This window comes from Poecilia latipinna, unplaced genomic scaffold (assembly GCF_001443285.1).
Source record: "Poecilia latipinna isolate Pla-1442-1.1 unplaced genomic scaffold, P_latipinna-1.0 Scaffold1293, whole genome shotgun sequence".
Taxonomy (NCBI): Eukaryota; Metazoa; Chordata; class Actinopteri; order Cyprinodontiformes; family Poeciliidae; genus Poecilia; species Poecilia latipinna.
In genome coordinates, this window is record NW_015113909.1 from 22841 (window position 1) to 42618 (window position 19778).

Here is a 19778-nt window from a genome sequence, read left to right on the forward strand (position 1 = left end):
GTTCCATGGTAGCACTTGAACGCAGAGTGACTTTAGGACCCAGTGAGAGACAACCAGGGGGCGCGTCAGTCTGTTTAATCTGACCACAGAACCTGTAAGCTGACTTTTGCTTCCTCTGTGACACTTCACATGTTCCGTCACAGCAGTTCCTTGATGTAAGAGACGCGATAGAGAAGTGCACTGCAGTGCCACCATTAACACCAGACAACACCATGATCCGTGGACCGGGACCTTTGTGATCTGACATGCCTGTGAAGGAAACCCTGTCCCAGGCAGCGAACAGCCAATCATGGAGCAGCAGGCCTGGATTCTGAGGAGCATCCTGACCCAGCTGGAGAGTCAGGAGGCTGTGGATGAGGGGGCACCAAATTGTATTGCTGGGGAGTTTGCGGTGAGTCAGCTGTAACAGTTCAAGCGTTAAAGTTCTGCTTTTAAACAGGAATCCATGATGAATTCCTCTGTTTTACCTACATCTTTCCCTGTCTATGATGGAACCACGTAAAAGAAGTAAAGTGTTCTGTTATTGAGTGAACAGGCAAAATCTAAATGAAAACGAAAGCATATGGCCTTTCACATTTGTAAGTCGTCATACTCAGCAAAAAGTACCAACAGCTTCCTAGGCATTTTAATGCTTCCTCTTTGCGAAGACGCGAAACACTGACGAGAAATCAGTGAGGAAGAAACATGTCTTCACCACTTTAAAGTAGCAAAGACAAACAACCGTGGTAACCACATGTCCACACACACGCAGTCAATGGTGTAGGAGTTCATGTTTGACATCTTGTGGCATCCTGCTATTGATGACTGACAGCCTGAGGACAGCACTGTGTGTTTCCCATGCTGCCCCTCTGCCGTCCATCTAGACACCCCTGTTGCATCATTTCCTTAAAGGACAAAAAGGACTCTGTGTCGTTAGAGTCACAGACGGTCAGCAAGTCTTTCAACAGACTCTTAAGCTGACTGCCAAGCCCTCTGAACAAAAGGAACAGTGTCTCAGAGAGCCCCATCAGCATGGACGGGCCTTAATCCTGAGTGTCACTCGGTTAAGGGTGGGAGTCATCTGCTGGTATCAACTCATTTCATCTGGAGTGCATCATATGAAAATTGACTCCAGTCCTCTGCCTTTAAACTTTGAGTCGGACTCTTTTTGGTACTTTTATGGGTTGTTTTGTTTAAAATATTTCCATATTTGTTATAGAAATGTTAGAAAAAGAAAATGAAATACAGAAAAATGTATTTTCCTCAAGCTCGGGAGATGTCCAAAGTTGCTAGCTGTAGCCATAAAGAAGCTACAAAGCGATCAGTGATCATACATCAGCATTGCTGAAGTCATTTCGGACCTACTTTTGCCTTCAGAATTGTTATTCTTCTTGACAAAAATTCAACAGTTATAAATTTTTACCTATATTGAAAAACTACAATGCAAATTTCCTGCTCCATCACATTCCAAACGTGTTTGTAGGGTTGAGCTCTGGGTACGATGGAGTAAATTTAATGTTATTGTCAAGAAACCAGCTTCACATGATTTCAGACAACAGATAAAGTGATGCAGGCTGTTGCATTTAAATTATGTTCTATTAGAACTAATAGGTGCTAAGTGTGTAAAAGAAACCATCCCCCACACCTTCATACCAACACCGCAAGTCTGAACTGTTGACGCAACGCAGGATGGATTTATACTTTCATAATGTTTATGCCAAATTCTGCCACTACCATCTCAGCTATAATCCAAAATCAATGGAGCAGGCAACATTTTTCCAATCTCCTACTGTTAAATGTTGGTGACCCTGTTCAAATTCTACCCTTAATTTCCTGTTTTCAGCTTACGGGACTGCATTAGCTCGTATGTCGTATTCAGAGATGTTGACTGTGTAACATAATTTTAACTGCAGAAGCTACTTTAGTTTTCCTCCACATCCACACATCTAAATGCATTAAACTGCATGTGAGGCTAAGTTACTATCTATCTCAGAAAGGACTTGAATGTGCCTAACAAAGTGTCCAGTAGCCAACAACAAAGCTACAGGGAAGAAATAAGTTACAATTGTCTTCATAAGCCTTCAAATAATTTGAATATGCAAGGCAGCTGAACATGAAACTGATTAAGTTGCGTTCAACCTGCCATAGAAACCTCACATACACACTTCACAAGAGATAGTGGAAATAAATTAAAAGTGGATTAGTTGCTGGTGAAACTGCCAAAAGAAAGAAAGTGGTCCCGATCGCCTACTTTAATTTTTAAAAGACCAGGTCTTAAAAAGGTGAATAATTATGAGGGCACAAGGCAGCACTTAGAATATCTTGTGTTATCGAGGTGCATTTGCATTTTTTTCTCTCAGCCAGCCTCATTTGTGTCTCTCCCTGTCTCTGTGCTCGCTTATTATTTCAGTATGTTAGAAAAAGCCCCTATCCTGTAAGTTAAAGATAACACTTATGCTGTTAACTTGGTTGTTAGATGCAAAAATAGCAGAAAGAGAAGGTTAAAAATTTCACGTCTGAAATACGTCTAGGCTGCTACACCTTCTCTTTGTTGTTCCTGCATACCAACATCTACTGTGGATGAGTGCAAAACCTTTTTAACCATGCAATTAAACACCAGCATCCTCTCAGTTGCACAGATATTTAAATAACAACCTGATTGCATGGAGGATAATGCAGCAGACATCCATATCTTGAGGCTACAGCAAACTCACATGGCCTCTAAATGTGTTTGGCATCTCATTTCGTCAGTATCTCAAAATACTGATGTGACTTCCCTTTTAAGTAATAGAGGACGACTGTCTTCAAAATGAAAAGCTTTATAGCATGAGTGTTTGTGTTACTTTCCTCTGTCCGCTGTATGTCTTTAACCATAGTATATAAAAACAGTTTAAGTTTGCAAAGAAATGACATACATTTTGTGACACATTAAGTCTTGACAGCCTCTGTGTATCATTTATGATACATGTATGTTTCGCATGTTGTATACATAGTCACCTGACTATCTAGGGCTAAAAGTACAATGGTTTATATATAGTGAATGAGTCTCCTGCATGGTGAAATAATTATTACCTAGTTCAGTCAGACAATAGGCTTGACTATGCTTCCGTGGCAGTTAGGGTTAGGATGAGCGAGTGGGTGAGTGAGTCTTCATTAATGCAGTTAGAAGATCTAAAAAGTATAACATTAGATGAAGTAATGTCATTATCCGGCTGCAGAAGTTTGAGCAAGACCTGTCAATTTTGTGCCAGTGGCAAACATGTGCAGTAAATCTGCATCTCTAAATCCACTGAAATGTTTTAAATGTTCAAAAAACAAGGCAGATTTAATGACTTTCCCTTTGGTCTGACATGAAGGGCAACAATCAGCGAACATTAGTGATTTACAGGCTTAACTGATGGACTTTAGGAGACAGAAGACAGAAAAAAAAGCAGCATTCTTGAAGAGTCATTTGACATACATTTTTATTTTGCCTTTCTTACCTTAAAATCAGAGTTGTAAATTAGGGGCACCTCAATCAAGATGTTTTTGTTTTCCCTAAATACAAATATGACTCAATTCAGAAGAGGCATTTAATTATACTTTAGTTTGTATTTTTTCCCCAGTAGTTTACTAAAATCAGTACAGTGCATATGCAATAAAATAGTTTACATTTAATCATTATCGTGTGCTCTGCATTGGTACAGTGTAGCACATGATTCACTCACATTAATCTGCCTTCCTTCATCAAACAAAGGCAAATAGAACAGAAGAAAACGTTAAAATAAAAAAAAGAAAAGTTGTTCAAACTTAACGCACAACCTTATATTTTATGAAGAGTGTCTAAGGAACTGTCTGTACTGCTTTCCTGCAACAGCTGTCCAACTTTAAAATGTTTAAAGTTGGTAAATTTCAACCACTGGTTACAAGATGGATACCAAATCAATCAGCAGAATTTAGACCTGGATTAAGATGTTTTTAGAATACACAATGGCCTTTATGTGTGATCTGGTTGGGTTAATCAAGCGATCTTGGAGTTCTTTCTTTTGAAATACAAAATGAAGCGTTGGCATGTTTCAAAATGGATTGTTGGAATGCTGCAGGCCTTGACCTTTACTTGAAATCTCTGCCCAATGAAACACACTACAGTGTGTACAAAATCACTAAAACTGTGAGTAAGGATGCAGACGTCCTTTGTAAAACTGAGAGATACCAACGAGGTTGGAGCTTACCTAGGCAGACGGGGTGGTTGCTGGAACCTTCTAGAGAGGGAGCAGATTGTCGTTTCATGTACATCAGATATTTGCAAATTACAGAAACATTGCATGTATTTGTCACTTCTCGCTTCTCATTGTGGTGAAAATGATCTTTTTCAATGAAATTCTGTTAAACTACCTAGGTAAGGATATTCTTGGGCCCATTTCATATGCGCTTACAGCCGTCAGTTTCTCTATCTTCTTCTATCGTTAATGTTGTAGAATGTAGCATAATGTGGCCAGTTTGTTGTTTTAAAGAGAACAACAAGAAGCATGAATATGAAAACGCTTCAGTGTCTCAGTTGCATTTTTATTTTAGCAAAATGGTGGTGTTTACTCATCAAGACGTAGAAGGTTCTGTAATGTACAAAACCTCCCACTGAATACTTTTGTTGCACCATCTAAAACATTCAGTAAACACCAAGAAATGCTTTAGAAAGTGCAAGTATATTAAAATATTGTTTTTGCACTGTAAATACTGTTCTTGCTAATATTATATTTTTCATATCTGATGTTGTTAAAACTCTCCTATGTTGAAAAAAAATTGCTAGAAAAAGGAAGCCTCAAGCTGCAGCTTAAATGACTCTTTGTTAAAGAAATCTGGTTCATGGTGTGTTTGTTCCAATGCGGTTATATATAGAGATAGGAAAAAAAAAAGCCCAATGACATTTATACCGCCACAAGACATGACAGCAAGGTAGTTAAAAATGTACGTTGTAAAAAAATCTTTTGTTTTTCAGAGGCTGAAAAACCAGTCAACAAAGTATCGCATTGACAAGGTCTTCTCCACCAAGGCTGCAGAAAAACAAGAAAACATCAAGAAGAATCGATACAAGGACATTGTTCCCTGTAAGTTGGGCTGAGTGCAAACCTGTGAAAACTGTGGCATGCATGTTTGTGCAAATGGTGTCATAACACCGAATGGTGATTCTAAATCTAGATTTTAAGAAAGTGACAGACTGTCAGAGTTCGATGATACAGCTCTGAAAAACATCAGCATACAGTTGATCATAAATGTAACACCTGCATGGTTTTGGTAGTAATGCTGAGAACAATTTTATAATGACAGAGTATTACTGCATATATAAATGATTAACACTGTGTGCTTCTTTTTCACATTTGGATGGAAAACAAATGTTTCATAAAAAGAAAAAAACCTTTTAAAACTGCTTGAATTTGAAGGTTTCCATTATGTTGCTGTTATGCCCTATGTATTCAGGGTGGCATCCTAAACCAAGTGCAGGAAAAGTATTTGACTTTTTATAAATTTCTTCTCTTTTTGCTTTATTGTCACAAACAGATTTTAACATTTTCCAGGAACAAGGAATCTGTATGTTGAGAAGAGAAAACTGCTAAGATTTCAAATTGATTGAAAAAAGTAATTTCATTTTAAAAAAGCCTACAACTCCATATTTTATGTTAAATTGTAATCCGAATTAAAGCAAATACGTCCTGCAAAGTAATATTTTAAGCTTTCAGTTTATAGTCTGAGACAAAAAATAGAAATAACAACAGTGCCAATGAATCATTAATATTTAGAAAACGATGGGACACTACATGTCCTTTTAGACTTTATTCATCAAATAAAGACTACACTTACTTTGACTTTGGAGGGCTCATAATACGGTTGTACGTTCTAATCACAGTTTGCGTTGTTGGCTTTTACATTTTGTGAAATTCAAAATGTTTCTGGCACAACTTCACAGACTCCCAAGGTAAATGGAAACGATAAAATAGCTGCAAAGACTACAGCAATACTACGAGTACTAAGAAGCAACTTCATCAGTAGACCAAGGCATTTTGGCTTGATGGTGTTTTGGAGTCTTCACTAAGCCTGTATTGTGAAACATCCTGACATGTAGGGCAAACTCTTCCTACCCTTTGTGTCTGTCATCACATTCACATTGGTTTCCACATTAAGCCACTGTGACTTTAGCACAATTAAGTGGTAATGCTGCCTATTGGGTGTATGAGGTATCCTCTGTTGGAACTGAATGTCACACACTCAGCCGTGACACTGGCTTGTAAAATCTTCCCTCAAACTTAACAGTTACACCCTCTACAGTTCAGTCCAGATGTTTCTTCCACATCTAATTATTTAAATATTGTTCGCTGCGTTTCTGCCAAATCACTTTCCATCTGATTGCTTCACCGTGCCTAACTGCTTTGTCACTTCTTTTAAAACACTGGACATCTGTTGACATCTTTCTTTAGGCGATTTTACTGAAAACACCTTGCTTTCAGTAAGCCCACACATTGACAAAGACATTAAGATTCAGGGCTGGTTAGCTCATGTGATCAACCCCAACTACTTTCCAACCACATTTTGACATCAATAAAATCTTTCTGTGGACGTCTTTTTACCTTTGACTTTTTCATCACATTTCCATGTCTAGACGGAAGGTGATAGTATATTGTAGCTGAAATGTGCTTGGAGTGTTTGCAGAAACTTTAAAAGTCAGGCAAGGTGGTATACAACAAAATACACGCTGAATTCATCTTAACCATTTTCTGCTTTGCTTTTTGACTGTTATGAATGGTGCATCTGCAAAATTACATTCAGGCTTGCATTTTATCTTTACACTTCTGTGTTTGATGTAATTGTGTTTTGCTCTGTTGTTCAACAGGAAAATGAAAGGTTATGCAATCATTGAAATTTTACATTGTTGGTACTTTGACCACGTTTCTCCTCTTCCAGTTGACCACACCCGAGTAAAGCTCACCCTCACCACATCCAAAAAAGACTCCGACTACATCAATGCAAGTTATATTAAGGTAAGTTAAATGTACCTCATTTTCTCAGGAAGTAGCTCTGTTACTCATTTGGTGTGATAAGCAGTACAACTGATAATAATAACTATAACTCTGTAGTGTAAATAACAACATCCTTTTACTGTATGCTGTGTTCTGCTTACAGGGAGTTTCAGGATCCAGGGCGTATATTGCTACCCAGGGTCCGCTTCCACACACACTGGTGGACTTTTTACGGATGATTTGGGAATATAACATAAATGTTGGTCTGCTTGTCACTTGCTGTGTTTGTCAAAACGATGTTTTCTGTTATGATCCTGTTGAACTCCTCTCGTTTTGCTTCATTCCTCAGGTTATTGTCATGTCCTGTCGAGAATTTGAAATGGGGAAGGTAACGATGCCTTCCACGTAAAACAATGATTTCTCATTAATTTAAAATGAAAACATTTCAGAAGTAAATCTTTGTTTGTTTCTTTCTTTTTAGAAAAAGTGTGAAGTGTACTGGCCACAAAATCAACAGGATACTTTTGTATGCGAGGCTTTTACCGTCCACTGTGTGAGTAATTTTTGTCTCACTTTGTCACACTTCCCACTCAGACAGTTTCCTATAACTGTTTTAAAATACACTGACATTCCCATTTTCCAGTTATCCACATCTGACACCCACAGCACGTCATGGAACGTTTGAACAATATGAACTTAAAAACATGAACAAAATAACTCATTTTTTTCCTTCTTGTATCGTATTATTTAGCCGTTTTTAATACTCAACCGTCTTAAAAGTGTTTTTTCCCCCTTTTTTCCAGGATTCTGAGGAAAGTAAAGGAGACTATCTGACAAGGACGTTAAGGTTGACTTATCGCAACGTAAGCATTAACCTTGAAAGTAGCTGTCATGGCATTTTCTCTGAGACAATCAAGAGATAAGGAACTGGTTTGTTGACAGCTACAACAACTGCAAACACAGACTGTAACCTCAAACCTCACTGAGTTATTCCAATGATATGCTTGCAAACGAAAACATTTGACATAAAATTTGTGATGAACTGATCCCAAACATTTCAATTTTCTACTTTTCAGTGTAGCCGAACTTTGAAACAGCTGCATTACGTCAACTGGCCGGATCACGGCGTACCAGACACCATCCCACCCATCCTGGACATGCTGCATGAAATGCGCTGTTACCAGGCGCATGACGACATCCCCATATGCATCCACTGCAGGTCAGAAGCTTTACTGGTACCTGGGAATGTTACCCATTGTCTGCTGAGCAAAGACTTTTTCTTTTAACAAATATTCATTTATTTGTCTGTAAAAGATAAATGGCAAATATGTTGTCGATTATGTAAGCAATAATCATTTCTTAAACAATTGGACTTTTCTCTGTCTCTGAAGAAATAACCCTGGTGTAGATATTTAGCTTATCAGTTATACCACAAAAAAAAAATTTAAATAGAAAATCAAACTATAAAAAAATTCTTAACAAGGAAAAAAATTTTTTTTTGCGTTTTCAGAATAATGCTGATGGTAATTCTAGACTTCTTAATCACATAATCAAATGGCGCATTGTTAAACTGACAAAACCATTATTTTTGGGTTTACAAGAGCAAAAAACACTCACCCCACACCTTCACTTCTGGTAAACGTGTCAGAGAACTTGGTTGACCACAAGGTTGTGTACGTGGACCCCTTCTATTCTCATTGTGAATTCCCCAAAAGCTACCCAAATTACAACATGAAGGGCAACATTACCAGTCATGCAGACAAGTCACAGAGTGCTCACCACTCAAGAGATAAAAATAAACCTCATGGTGAATAACTTATTAACACACATAAGGCTGTTTTGATGATATGTAAAATAATAAAGGTTTACATATACCGTGTAGGATATGGGGGGTCTCAAAGAATTAAACACAGAAACTTCATAATTGCAAAATTAATATAATATTAAGCTGCTTTCATATCCTGCCACACAAACATCTAGGAATGTCTCTTATACGTGCTTAAATGTGAGGAAATAAAGTTCATCTTTTGTTTTGTATAATATATATGCATTGTGTTGATGGGTGTATAATTAACTGTCTGCTCTCAATAGAGCAAGTTGCTTTTTGCTCTGATGTTTTTTTTTATTATTATTTAAGATAAAAGTTTGAGAGCTCCAAAGTTCTTGAATGAATGTTAATTATAAAGTAATCCAGAGAAAACGTGTATGGCTATGACAACGTCAGTCACAAAGCTTCTACAGTATATTGGATTGTTACAGCTGTTCCTTGCTATGGCATTGAAAAAGAAATGGCATAAAATTCAATGCAGTGGCACATACAATATGTATGATATATGTGTAAATATATGTAATGTGTTATATCCGATCAAATCAGGCATGCTGATTCAAGTCACTGTTTTTACTTTGGAATACTCATGCAATATAATGCAAATATGAAGTACATAATAATTCATACTTAAAGTGAGATAAATATTCACTTCTTTCAACAGTTTACTTATTTTTTGGACACCTGGTAACAATGTGTTAACTCTGTTTGGAGGTCTGCTGTGAGGATTTGGGTTTTCACTGTGTTTATTTTGGCTTCTGTTCCTTGTGAGCCTCTGTGTTGTCCTGTCAGCCCCTGATTGTTCCCAGGTGTGTCTCACTCCCTTGATTACCCCGTGTGTATTTAAAGTCCACCTGTTGTCTCTGTCTCTTGTCGGGTCCTCGTCTTTGTCAGCGTCAGTCTGTCAGTCGTCACAGTAGAACTGGTTAAGTCCTGTGTCGGTGTCAGCTCTCGTTTTTCAGTCCTCCATCAGTTGCTACCGGCAATTAGCTGTGAGCTATTCTGCCTGCATTGGACTGTTTGAGCTTCTCCTTATTAAATCATCATCTTCATCATCATCATCTGGGTCTCAGCATTCATTCTCACCACTACAAACTCACCACTTCATGACATCTGCAGACTTATATATTTGAGTCTGTTTTGTTTGAGTTCCTGGAATGATTATGGCTCAATCACAAGTTATGTAAATTATGTATTTGGTTAATGAAAAAAAAAAATCTTGCTATTTCACACTCATCTAAGAAAACAACAAACGTCTGTCTGCTCTTCATGTTTTTTTTAGAGAATAGACGTTTCTTTCTCACACACTTCCCTTTGAAGTTAAACTTGTGCAGTCATTCTCAGATTGTACAGCAAGAATTTTAATATAAATATATAAATATCAAGCAATAAACCTGTTTTACGCAACATGACATTTTGAGTTTTTGGAGACATTTTATAACCTGAAAACACCAGATGTGGGTTTGTCATTAACTTTGAATTTCGTCCTCTCATCAATATCAAATTTATTTTTATACCACATTTAAAAATTACTGTAACAAATCAGTGATTAATCAAGTTACAACAAACGACAATGTAATTGAATGGCTGATTTTAGCTGCTTTAAATCATTTGACACTCATCAGCTGCAACTATCTTCATTTTGAAGGCTGAAGTGTCGTAATTTGTTGGAGTTTGAATGTAGTTTGATAACAGGTTTTGCTTACTGGTGCTATTGTTTCATCTAATCATCTTCATCAGCTGTTCCTCATCTGTGTAGCATTCAGTTATCATAGTCTCTAGTAGAAATACTGCGTGGTTCATTTAGTCTGTCATCTGTTGTTCCCACAGTGCTTATTTCTGATCTGTTCCCGGCTAATATGTTCTGTAATTAAAACCATCTTCTCTATTCACAATGCTCCTTATGTCTTCATCTCATTTTGGTCGCTAGCAACACCAAAACATGGCACTAGATAGCCTTGTGTATGTCACCATGGTGTTCCCTCTCATTTCAACATTACAAACTGAATGTCTGAGGGTTAGGAAGGGCACATCAAGTTTAAAATGCTAAGTAACGATGTTCCCAGCATGTGATGTGTTATGGTAATGTGTAATTTTGCATATTTTACCTGAGGATATTGCTTTTTTATTACATTTTTTAGGCATTTCTACAATCAATTTTTCACTTGAATTTCGAATTTTTCAGTTTGGGTTAATCTGCTATGAATTATCCATGTGTCCAAATATGTTAAACTATTTTAGCTTACTGAAAACTATGTGTACAACTATACAAATAAGTGGAATAGTTTAAGGATAAATTAAGATTGACTAAGAAACATAAAGCTTGGCGACCTTGCAGGTCGTAACTCAAACTGTACAAACTGAGAACTGAAAAAGAAAAAGTTTGACCAGATTTAACACATTTATTGCAAAGGTAGCTTTAGCTTTAGAGATACAGGGAGATGTTCACACCTCAGTTCAATCATATTTTCAAAATGCCACTTTTTTACTATCACTGTTTGCTTTAAATGATTGTTTTAAATATTTGAAAGCTATTCCATTGATTTTATGCAAGCATCATACGTTTGAAGTTTGTTACCTCAAGAACACACATTACGGTTGATTTATTTGTTTAGTTTTTGCACCTTGATGTGTGAACATTGTTTGCGATGCAGAAAGAGGTTTGACTGATGCCAATGTGTTACTTGTGGGTACATGTCCTCGTGCATCAGGCCTGAGTCGTCAGGGCCCTCCTCTTTTTTTTTTTTGACAGGAAATGCACGTAGGTGGTGAACCAACGGCCCACTGCACTTTAAAACGCACACATGGGCTTTCCTTCTGAGTTTTTCCACCATTTGCGTTGTGGTTTCATCACTCACCTTTATCATTTATTCAAGATTGCACAAAGTTACGGCCTTCAAATATGAATGATTCAGGCAGAAAACCGCCTGTGTGTTGTGCGCTGGAATAAATTAATTAGATCCCACACGGCATCGATATGTACATTAGTGCACCACATGATTCACACTATAAGGTCATGGCAGCGCAAGATTTACTGGCAAAAAAGGATGTGTCTTATCAGTAAGACTCACTGAGGGTTTCACTTCCTCTCTTAAGATATTGTTTTATCAAGACAACAAAACAACTTTTTCTAATAAGATTCAATCAAGCCTTCTTGTTGTGGAAACTCAGATATGAAACGGTAAACATTTAAAGACAGAACATTCAAATAAATGTGTTTTGACATTCTTACAGTCGGTTTGCTTCCCAGTAATTTGTCGTTCAGCTACTTAATAATAAACAACTGTATCTTTTAACAGTAAAGATGTTGCAGAAAATGCGGTTTGAAAACACGCCACACCCTAACATGTTGTGTAGTTTTTCAACTCAACATATTCCTCTTTGGAGGAAGTGTGCCACAGTTCATCTCTTTTCAAGGTTCAACTTTACCCGGCATTTCGTTTTTATCCTCAAAACTACTTTGTAGCTTTTTGCAGCTATGAGATACCTTTTTCTGTTTTCTTTTTTTTTTTTACTGTATGGATTTCTAATTATTTTCAACATGTTTTGAATAGTTTTGGGTTGTCTTGTAATATTCTTTCTCATCAAATTTTATCAGCTGCCGTTGTTCTAGCACTCAAATTCACACCAGTTCATTACTAGAGCTTCTGTTTCTTCTGCTCTTGTTCCAGATTTTACTATTTTAGAAAATGTTTCAGCTCTTGTCTGCTTGTTGAAGTTTTGATCTTTGTGGTGCACTAAGTTGACTATTTATTTCAACTTAGCTGTCCCGATGCTAAACGTTGGTCAAAACTTTTTGCTGTTGTGATTTTAGTGCTGGCTGTGGAAGAACAGGAGCTCTGTGTGTCATTGATTATACATGGAACCTCCTCAGGAGTCAGGTGAGACTGAGCCGTGTAAAGATGTTGTTTTCATTGGTTGGACAGCAACATATTTTACATATATTGTATGTTTAATGTGTGCCTGCTTACAGATGATCACGTCAGACTTCAGCATCTATAACTTAGTTCAAGAAATGAGAACCCAGAGGCCATCTGTAGTTCAAACCAAGGTATTTACTCAACCCTCCAGATAGCAGAACTTCTCTTCAGGCTAATAGCGTCAGCTTCATTTCTATTTCTCTACAGCAGAAAAGGTTGATTTGTGTTTTGTTACACCTGTTGTAACTCGGTATGCTTTTGTTGTTTACCCTCAGGAACAGTACCTGCTCGTCTACAGAACTATCAGGGAACTGTTTTGGAGGTATTTGCAAACTATGGAGACACAAAGCTGCAACACAGAGGTGAGCAACTACAACAAGAAATCGATCTAAAGGTGCAGGTTGAGAGGGAAAATATGTGCAGTGGCATGCAAAAACCACTGACCATGAATGTTCCAATGTTTAATGTTTTGCTAAGGTAAACTAAAAAACAAACTATCTGGAGAGGGCCTATTTATTTCTGTTATTTAGTACTTGTGGGTTCTCAGATAATTGGAATATTGCATGAAACCAATAAAACTATTACTTTTTAATACAGACATGTTGTGACCTACACAATCAGGTGGCAGACCAATGTTTTGACAGTTGACATTGAAACTCTCCACAAAGAGAGTAAACCACATAGGTTCATTTCTAAAGAAGCTGGCTGCACATGGTGTTAATACTAAGCATATTGAACGAAAGTTAAGTGGAAGTAAAAAGTGTGAACAGGAAGTAACTGCAGCCAAGAATTTGGGGGAAATTCACCAGACATGGACTGCAGCTAGAGACAGTTCTTTGAGAACCATTTCTTATAAAAAACATATACAGGACATGACTTACAACTTTCACATTTCTTCTGTGAAGCATTGCATGCTTCAACCTGCTGACAAGTAGTACGGAGAATCTTTTATTTAATCTAATAAGACTTGGTACTTATCCGCTCTGCCAAATATACAAGACATTGTTAACTCTCTGTTAAGCGGATAAGAAACCACACCTGTTGATGGATATGCATAGTAATAGTCTTGTGCTATTTTTTTAGAACAGTAATTATGACATATTTATAATGAATTCATAACATTTAACTGAACTAGATGTTAAAAAGCATATCTATGTGTAATTAATCCTAGTTTCATTTTCAAACTGAACATCTGCTGTTTAATGTTACACTAAGCTATTACAATGCACTTGAAAGTGCAGCTAATTGTTGCACTACATGCACTATCACAATCAATAAGCTGAGATCTGAGACCTATTATTAAAATCTGAAAAATCTATAATTTTTTGCATGCAACTGTCAGTGCTCCGAACGCAAAAATATGAAAAGCACAAGGTACAAACCAAAGTACACAAACAGCTGCGGCAGGCTTTTTTGTGGTTTCAATGTATCATAAATTTAGATTGTAGTCACATGACGAGTGGAAAATCAGAAGTTGTGATGGTGGTGTGGTAATCTGCTATGAGCAAAAATCATTTTCTTAAAGTTATTCTGATCTCTGCATTGCTCACTTCCAGTGGCAAGATTAAAAATGAGCATATGGTAAATTCAGGGTTTATCTCTTGAATCTGTAAGTTAAAATGTTTTATTTTGATTGACATCATCTGCCTAACAATGCAACGAGGAAGGTTGGTTCAGACTGCATTTCATCTGTTGCACCAGATAAAATGATTTTGTGACTTTTATGTAATCATTAGCTGCTGAAAGTAATAACGCTTTGTTCCAGACGTGGGATGTTAGAGTCATACAACTAAATTAAACATGTCATCTTTTAATAACAGGTAACAATAATGATACTACTACTACTACTAATAATAATAATAATAGGTAACATAGTACTTTGACCAGTTTTAAAACATCTTAAGTTCAGTTTTCAAAAAAAATAAAATAATTTTACCAATCTGTATTGTTATAGCTCAACTTTTAGCAATGTCAATACCATAACATTCAGTGAAACTGTAGTATGTAACTTTTCTAAAAATAAAAAAAAAAATGGGAAAAAAACCCCAACTTATTTTATTTAAACTGTCACCACGTTATGACAGGACAGTATCGGACAGATAATCTGTAAAAAATAATCAAGCTCCTCCACGTGCCCCCAGCTTCTACTGCCACCTGCAGAAATGCACCGCTCCCAGTCAGAAACAGCCAATGAGAGCCAGGAGGAGTGGCTTAGCGCTGTCAAATAATCACGTATACGTGCTGCTAAAGGTGCTAATGGTGGAGAAACAACTTACTGATGATTGCAGATTTAAATTTAGAGGTTCTCACAAATTCTCTTAGTACTTGGCTGAATTAAATTTTAAACTGTATGACTTAAGTTCCAGTTATCATTCCACAAGCTTTTCTCAGGAGTTTGTTGAAATTTTGGCCAATTCCTCATGACACAACTGCTGTATCTTGGTTGTGTTTGTTGGTTGCCTTGCACCTGGGGTCCAGGCTTTGGGAAGGTCACTTCAGCACATAGAGATGGATCACATCGATATACAACCTCATGTGGCCTGTATATAACCCTTTTGACCTTTTGCTTAAGATGGAGAAGTGGTACGTACCTGGTCATCTGATGAAATCCTCTTTTATGTCTGTTTTCATCTGAACAGGTGACGATGCTTCAATCAGCCGTTGCTGCCACAAATGAAAATGATCTCTCTGACGAGAGTGAGGAGCTCGACTTAAACCCACAGCATCAACTCCTGCTTGAAGAAGAGGGGGGTTATTTCCAACAATACAGTTCTCCTTTGGTTCAGGTTTCAGAAAATAATACTGCCTATAAATACGAAGACTTACAGTGGATCCAGCAACAACACCACCCATTCCACGGCATACCAGAGGCTCTGAATGCTACGCAGGACTTACATGAGGGAGCGACCAACTCTCCTAAACCGTTACATACCATCCCTGCTGCGCTTACGAGTGAGAGCATACCAGACAAAGACGACACCTCTCTACTGAATTCTTCATCTTCACCTGCTGTGCCTGAGGCTGTGTGTCTGATGGTGGAAGACCCCTATTTCGACACTCCTTTGAGCTCCCCTTCATCCGAGGAGGCTCCAGTGGACGAAGGACCAGAAGACTCCAAATGGACATGCAGCCCGCTCTTCAGCACACCTTCTTTTCTCTTGAATGACCAGAACATGGAGCCCAGTTCTCCAACCTCAGGTAAGCAGAAACATGTTTGCATTAATTAGTCTTATAAAAAAACAGATAAGAGTTGCTGAATTGCAGTCGTGTGTTTTGTTTCAAAGCTCCAGCCGATGATGAGGCGCCTCCACCGTTACCCGAACGAACCCCTGAATCCTACTTCCTGGCTGAGGAGGAAGGTTGGTTTCCTCAGTCTAGATGTGAAAAGAAAAATATCTGGTGTCATTATACATTTAAAAATCTGATCGTCTCTGATTGTGCATAAAATCTTGCTATATTGTATTTGTTGAACAAAATGTCGTCTGACAGAGCTGCCAGATCCATGTGAAAGGTTGTCGGTTATCTTTCCACCAAATGCTGCGGCTGAACCAATAGGGGAGCAGGCAGGTAAGAACACATCCATGAAAAGTTTTCTTTAAGAGCATAAGATGTCTGCCGCCATTTTCCTTAAATGTGTAGTAATTCTTTGGATACTTCAAACACTGATTTTTATTTCAATATTTAACTTCCTCTTTCTAAATTCTTAGGAAGCCCCCCATCACCTGCCCCACCGCTTCCAGAGAGAACCCCAGAATCATTTGAGTTAGCCTGTGATCCAGGTAACACTGCAACTGTGTCCCTCTGATAGCCACATTTTAGATTATTTTGATTGAAAATTTCTTTTTAAATGAACAAATTTTGCTTTTCAGTTCCTGTCACATCTCAGGCAAGGGTGCCACTGGGAATGAACCTGGGAGTAATAGGACTGTCTTCAGAATGGTCGGGAACTTTGACTCCAGAAGATGCAATTCAACAGGAAAAAACATTTGTGAGAAGTAAGGTGAGGAAACATTCTTCTCATTGGAAGATGCACATTATCCTTGGAATTTAATGGAAGGTAGGATGTAGAACAGATTAACTGTGTCCCTCAAAATCTTTTTTACTAAACAGAGGATGGCAGTGCTTTTAACAATGGTCAGCAATTATGCATGAAGCAGAGTATAGCACTGGGTAAATACAACCAAAACTAACTTGTGAATCTAGCGCTAGTGGAAGAAATGGTTCGTGATCTTTTACCAGAGACAACAGAGAAATGATACAACTGCTAAAATCTGATGATGCTCCTTTCATGTTTACATTTCACGAAGAATAATGTTGCACTCATGTCTTCTCCTTCTTCGGTTTTTATGTTGTTTCCTTCAGTGATTCTTAAGGGGAAGGTGTTTTTCAAAGGGTTTGGTTTGTTTGACACAGTAACTGAAAGGGAACCGAACCAGATGAAAATGTAGCAAACTTTGGTCCGCCATCGAATTAAGTCTACTGGTCTATCAAGTGTGAAAACACCCTAAGAAACAGTCTGTATTTTAAATACTGAAGAGGATCTGCTTACTTTATGTCTGACTTTGAGAGACTTAGTACCTCTCATTTACTGGATTTTTTATTTAACAGTCAAGCTATGAACTTTGACCAGCCGTTTTTTCCGCAAGTTTTGAAAATGTTTCTATAGATTTTCTGAAAGCAAGCTTGTTTTTTTTTTTTTTCTTGCAGAGTCTCAGAGCAAAAATGACTCTCTCAGGTAAGATGTTCTGATTGATAAAATAGCCACAGCAAAGTACTGTTATGATCATTTAATTTTTTCTCTTTTCAGTTTAACATTTGCAAGCTTTTATGTTTCTAGAAGAGCAATAGTATAAATCGGCTTTGTGGGTTTTTTTTTTCATGATAGCTCCAACTTCAGTAATGCAACTTGACCAAACAAATTTCCACACTTCCAGTCCACCTCCGGTCCCTATGACTCCACCACCTCTTCCTCGCAGTAAGCTTGTCCGGCATAAAAGATTAAGAAATTTAAATATTTTTCTTCTTTCAGAACTGATTAGAAGGGGGGGAAAAAAAATCTAGGTCTACACTCCAATTTGTAAAAATAAAGTTTAAACATTGTGCAAAACATTCTATAGAATGTTATTTGACTTTCAGAATGAATCAAAAATGGTTAGAAAAGGAGAATTAAACATTCTTTCATACTTGGGTTTGTAGCTGAGGACAGTCTGGCATCACCTGTTGCTAAAAGAGTCCCAGAATCCTTCCCCTTCCCTGCAGAAACTTGTGAGCATTTCATTCCCTTCTTATACAGCGACTCATGAAAGAGGTGTTTGTCTAAGAACTGCCACTCTGTCTGATCTTTCAGCTCATGACAGAAATATGCAACGCCCTCTTTCCATGGGGTCAGCACAGTCGCTTCCCAGGGTGGGAATGTCATCAGAGTGGGATGGCAGCTCCCAGCCCAAGAAGTTCCTGGATGCTGTCATGAACCGGAGCAAGGTAACATGAACTCCAATATGTCATAAAGTTCAACAGAATTACTCTGGGTTAATTTTCACTGGGCTCTAAAGCCAAATTTCTTATTTTTCTCCTCTAAGTTTTAACATGTCTAATATCTTTCCTCAGAGTGTTCGTGCTAAAAGCTCACGTTCAGGTGAGTTACCTGCCTTCGTCTTACTGAGCCTTTAAGCAGTTAAAAGTTAAACACAGATAGCCACCTGCTTGTTGTTGGCTCAGATCTGTGACTCGGATGCAGAGCATCAACGATTTACGCTGCTGCACAGGATCCCAGGCCTGCAGGGATTCCCGAGAACATGTCACTTCTTACCAAGAATGTCTATCTTATATATAGATAGATATATACTTATAGTTTTTTGTATGTTTATACCACAATTTAATGCAGTTAGTCATATTACATGCACAAAAAAGAAACTTAATCTTTTTGTTAGTACAAACATGGAGGCTCACAGAGAGTAAAATTAAATGTCACTATCACAAGGAGGTATGAAGGGGTTTAAAGCTTGACTGGTTAAACATTCTGCATGCTGATTATTATTATTATTATTAGTGGAAATACATGTGTTTCAACAGGGGATGTTTTTATTAATTATTGTGTTCATACTGCAGAGCCCCTCAGTGCATTTCCGCAGCTCACTCCTCTTCCTGTGGTCTCAGCTGAAGGAGGAAGTGGTGAGTCAGTTTGAAGCACACTACACAGTAGCCTGTCTCACACAGTCTATTAATAACCGTACAAGCACTCATCAAAATGACAGAAGATCCTCAGACATATCAAGAAAAGCAGATCAGCCACAAGACGCTGCACATCGAAGGAAGCTGAGATTCCTTTTAAGAGTTTGGATAAGATATTTTTGCACAGACATGAGGGGGGAGCATCGTGCCAGGTGAAATGTCAACATCTGGGCAAAAATATGCTTCATCTCCTTTCCGTTTCTATGTTCATCAGCGCAAGTGGAACAACAGAATATAAACCACAGGCCCACCCCAGACAGTGACAGATCAGGAAGCAAAGCAGACAAAAGCAGTGAAAAGAGCATGTTGAGAACAAAGGTAAGACAAGAAGAGCAACGTTATAAGCTATGGATAAAATAAAGCATAGATCAATAATTTTCTTTTCTTTATTTAGAGCCTGAAACTTTTTAGGCATAAATCAAAACGTAAGTAACGTTACTCTGTACTTCACGTCGTTGATAAAACTAATAATTTCTCTCATAAAATAACTGTGAAAACTTTAATTCTAGCTAAAACAGCCCCTCCACCGCCTCCCACTCAGGCTGGAGCTACAGCCACCTCACATAGTAGCTCATTTACTGTGTTTAAATTTGGTAAGTCAATATGCCAGTTTATACTCATGTTAAGGAAAACGATAGATGGTTTAGATGCTTTTTAAAATATCCCACAAAAAGTGTTCTATGTATTTGTAGTAATCCTTTTTAACTCTGACACCACTAAATAAAATCCAATGCAGACACTGCCTCTGGCAATAAGTAGAGTTCATCTGTGCAAATTATATTCAGGTCACTGGAGGAAGGTGCTCTGGACAGATGAGACTATTTGGTCTCCAAG

General features: G+C 37.8%; 1 protein-coding gene across 1 annotated transcript in view; it reads left to right on the top strand.

Annotated features, from left to right (window-relative positions):
• ptpn22 (protein tyrosine phosphatase non-receptor type 22) overlaps positions 1-19778 on the top strand; it is a 21808-nt gene continuing 2030 nt past the window's right edge. Inside the window, exons 1-25 of the mRNA XM_015055055.1 lie at positions 1-391; positions 4955-5063; positions 6913-6989; positions 7132-7227; positions 7318-7356; positions 7450-7521; positions 7772-7831; positions 8045-8187; positions 12608-12674; positions 12767-12844; positions 12989-13075; positions 15353-15911; positions 15998-16072; positions 16203-16280; positions 16421-16492; positions 16583-16713; positions 17421-17448; positions 17599-17688; positions 17910-17978; positions 18061-18194; positions 18321-18348; positions 18822-18884; positions 19159-19262; positions 19339-19369; positions 19454-19537. Of these exons, the coding sequence (XP_014910541.1) occupies positions 290-391; positions 4955-5063; positions 6913-6989; positions 7132-7227; positions 7318-7356; positions 7450-7521; positions 7772-7831; positions 8045-8187; positions 12608-12674; positions 12767-12844; positions 12989-13075; positions 15353-15911; positions 15998-16072; positions 16203-16280; positions 16421-16492; positions 16583-16713; positions 17421-17448; positions 17599-17688; positions 17910-17978; positions 18061-18194; positions 18321-18348; positions 18822-18884; positions 19159-19262; positions 19339-19369; positions 19454-19537 (2476 nt within the window). The 5' untranslated portion in view covers positions 1-289. The remainder of the gene's footprint in view (positions 392-4954; positions 5064-6912; positions 6990-7131; positions 7228-7317; positions 7357-7449; positions 7522-7771; positions 7832-8044; positions 8188-12607; positions 12675-12766; positions 12845-12988; positions 13076-15352; positions 15912-15997; positions 16073-16202; positions 16281-16420; positions 16493-16582; positions 16714-17420; positions 17449-17598; positions 17689-17909; positions 17979-18060; positions 18195-18320; positions 18349-18821; positions 18885-19158; positions 19263-19338; positions 19370-19453; positions 19538-19778) is intronic.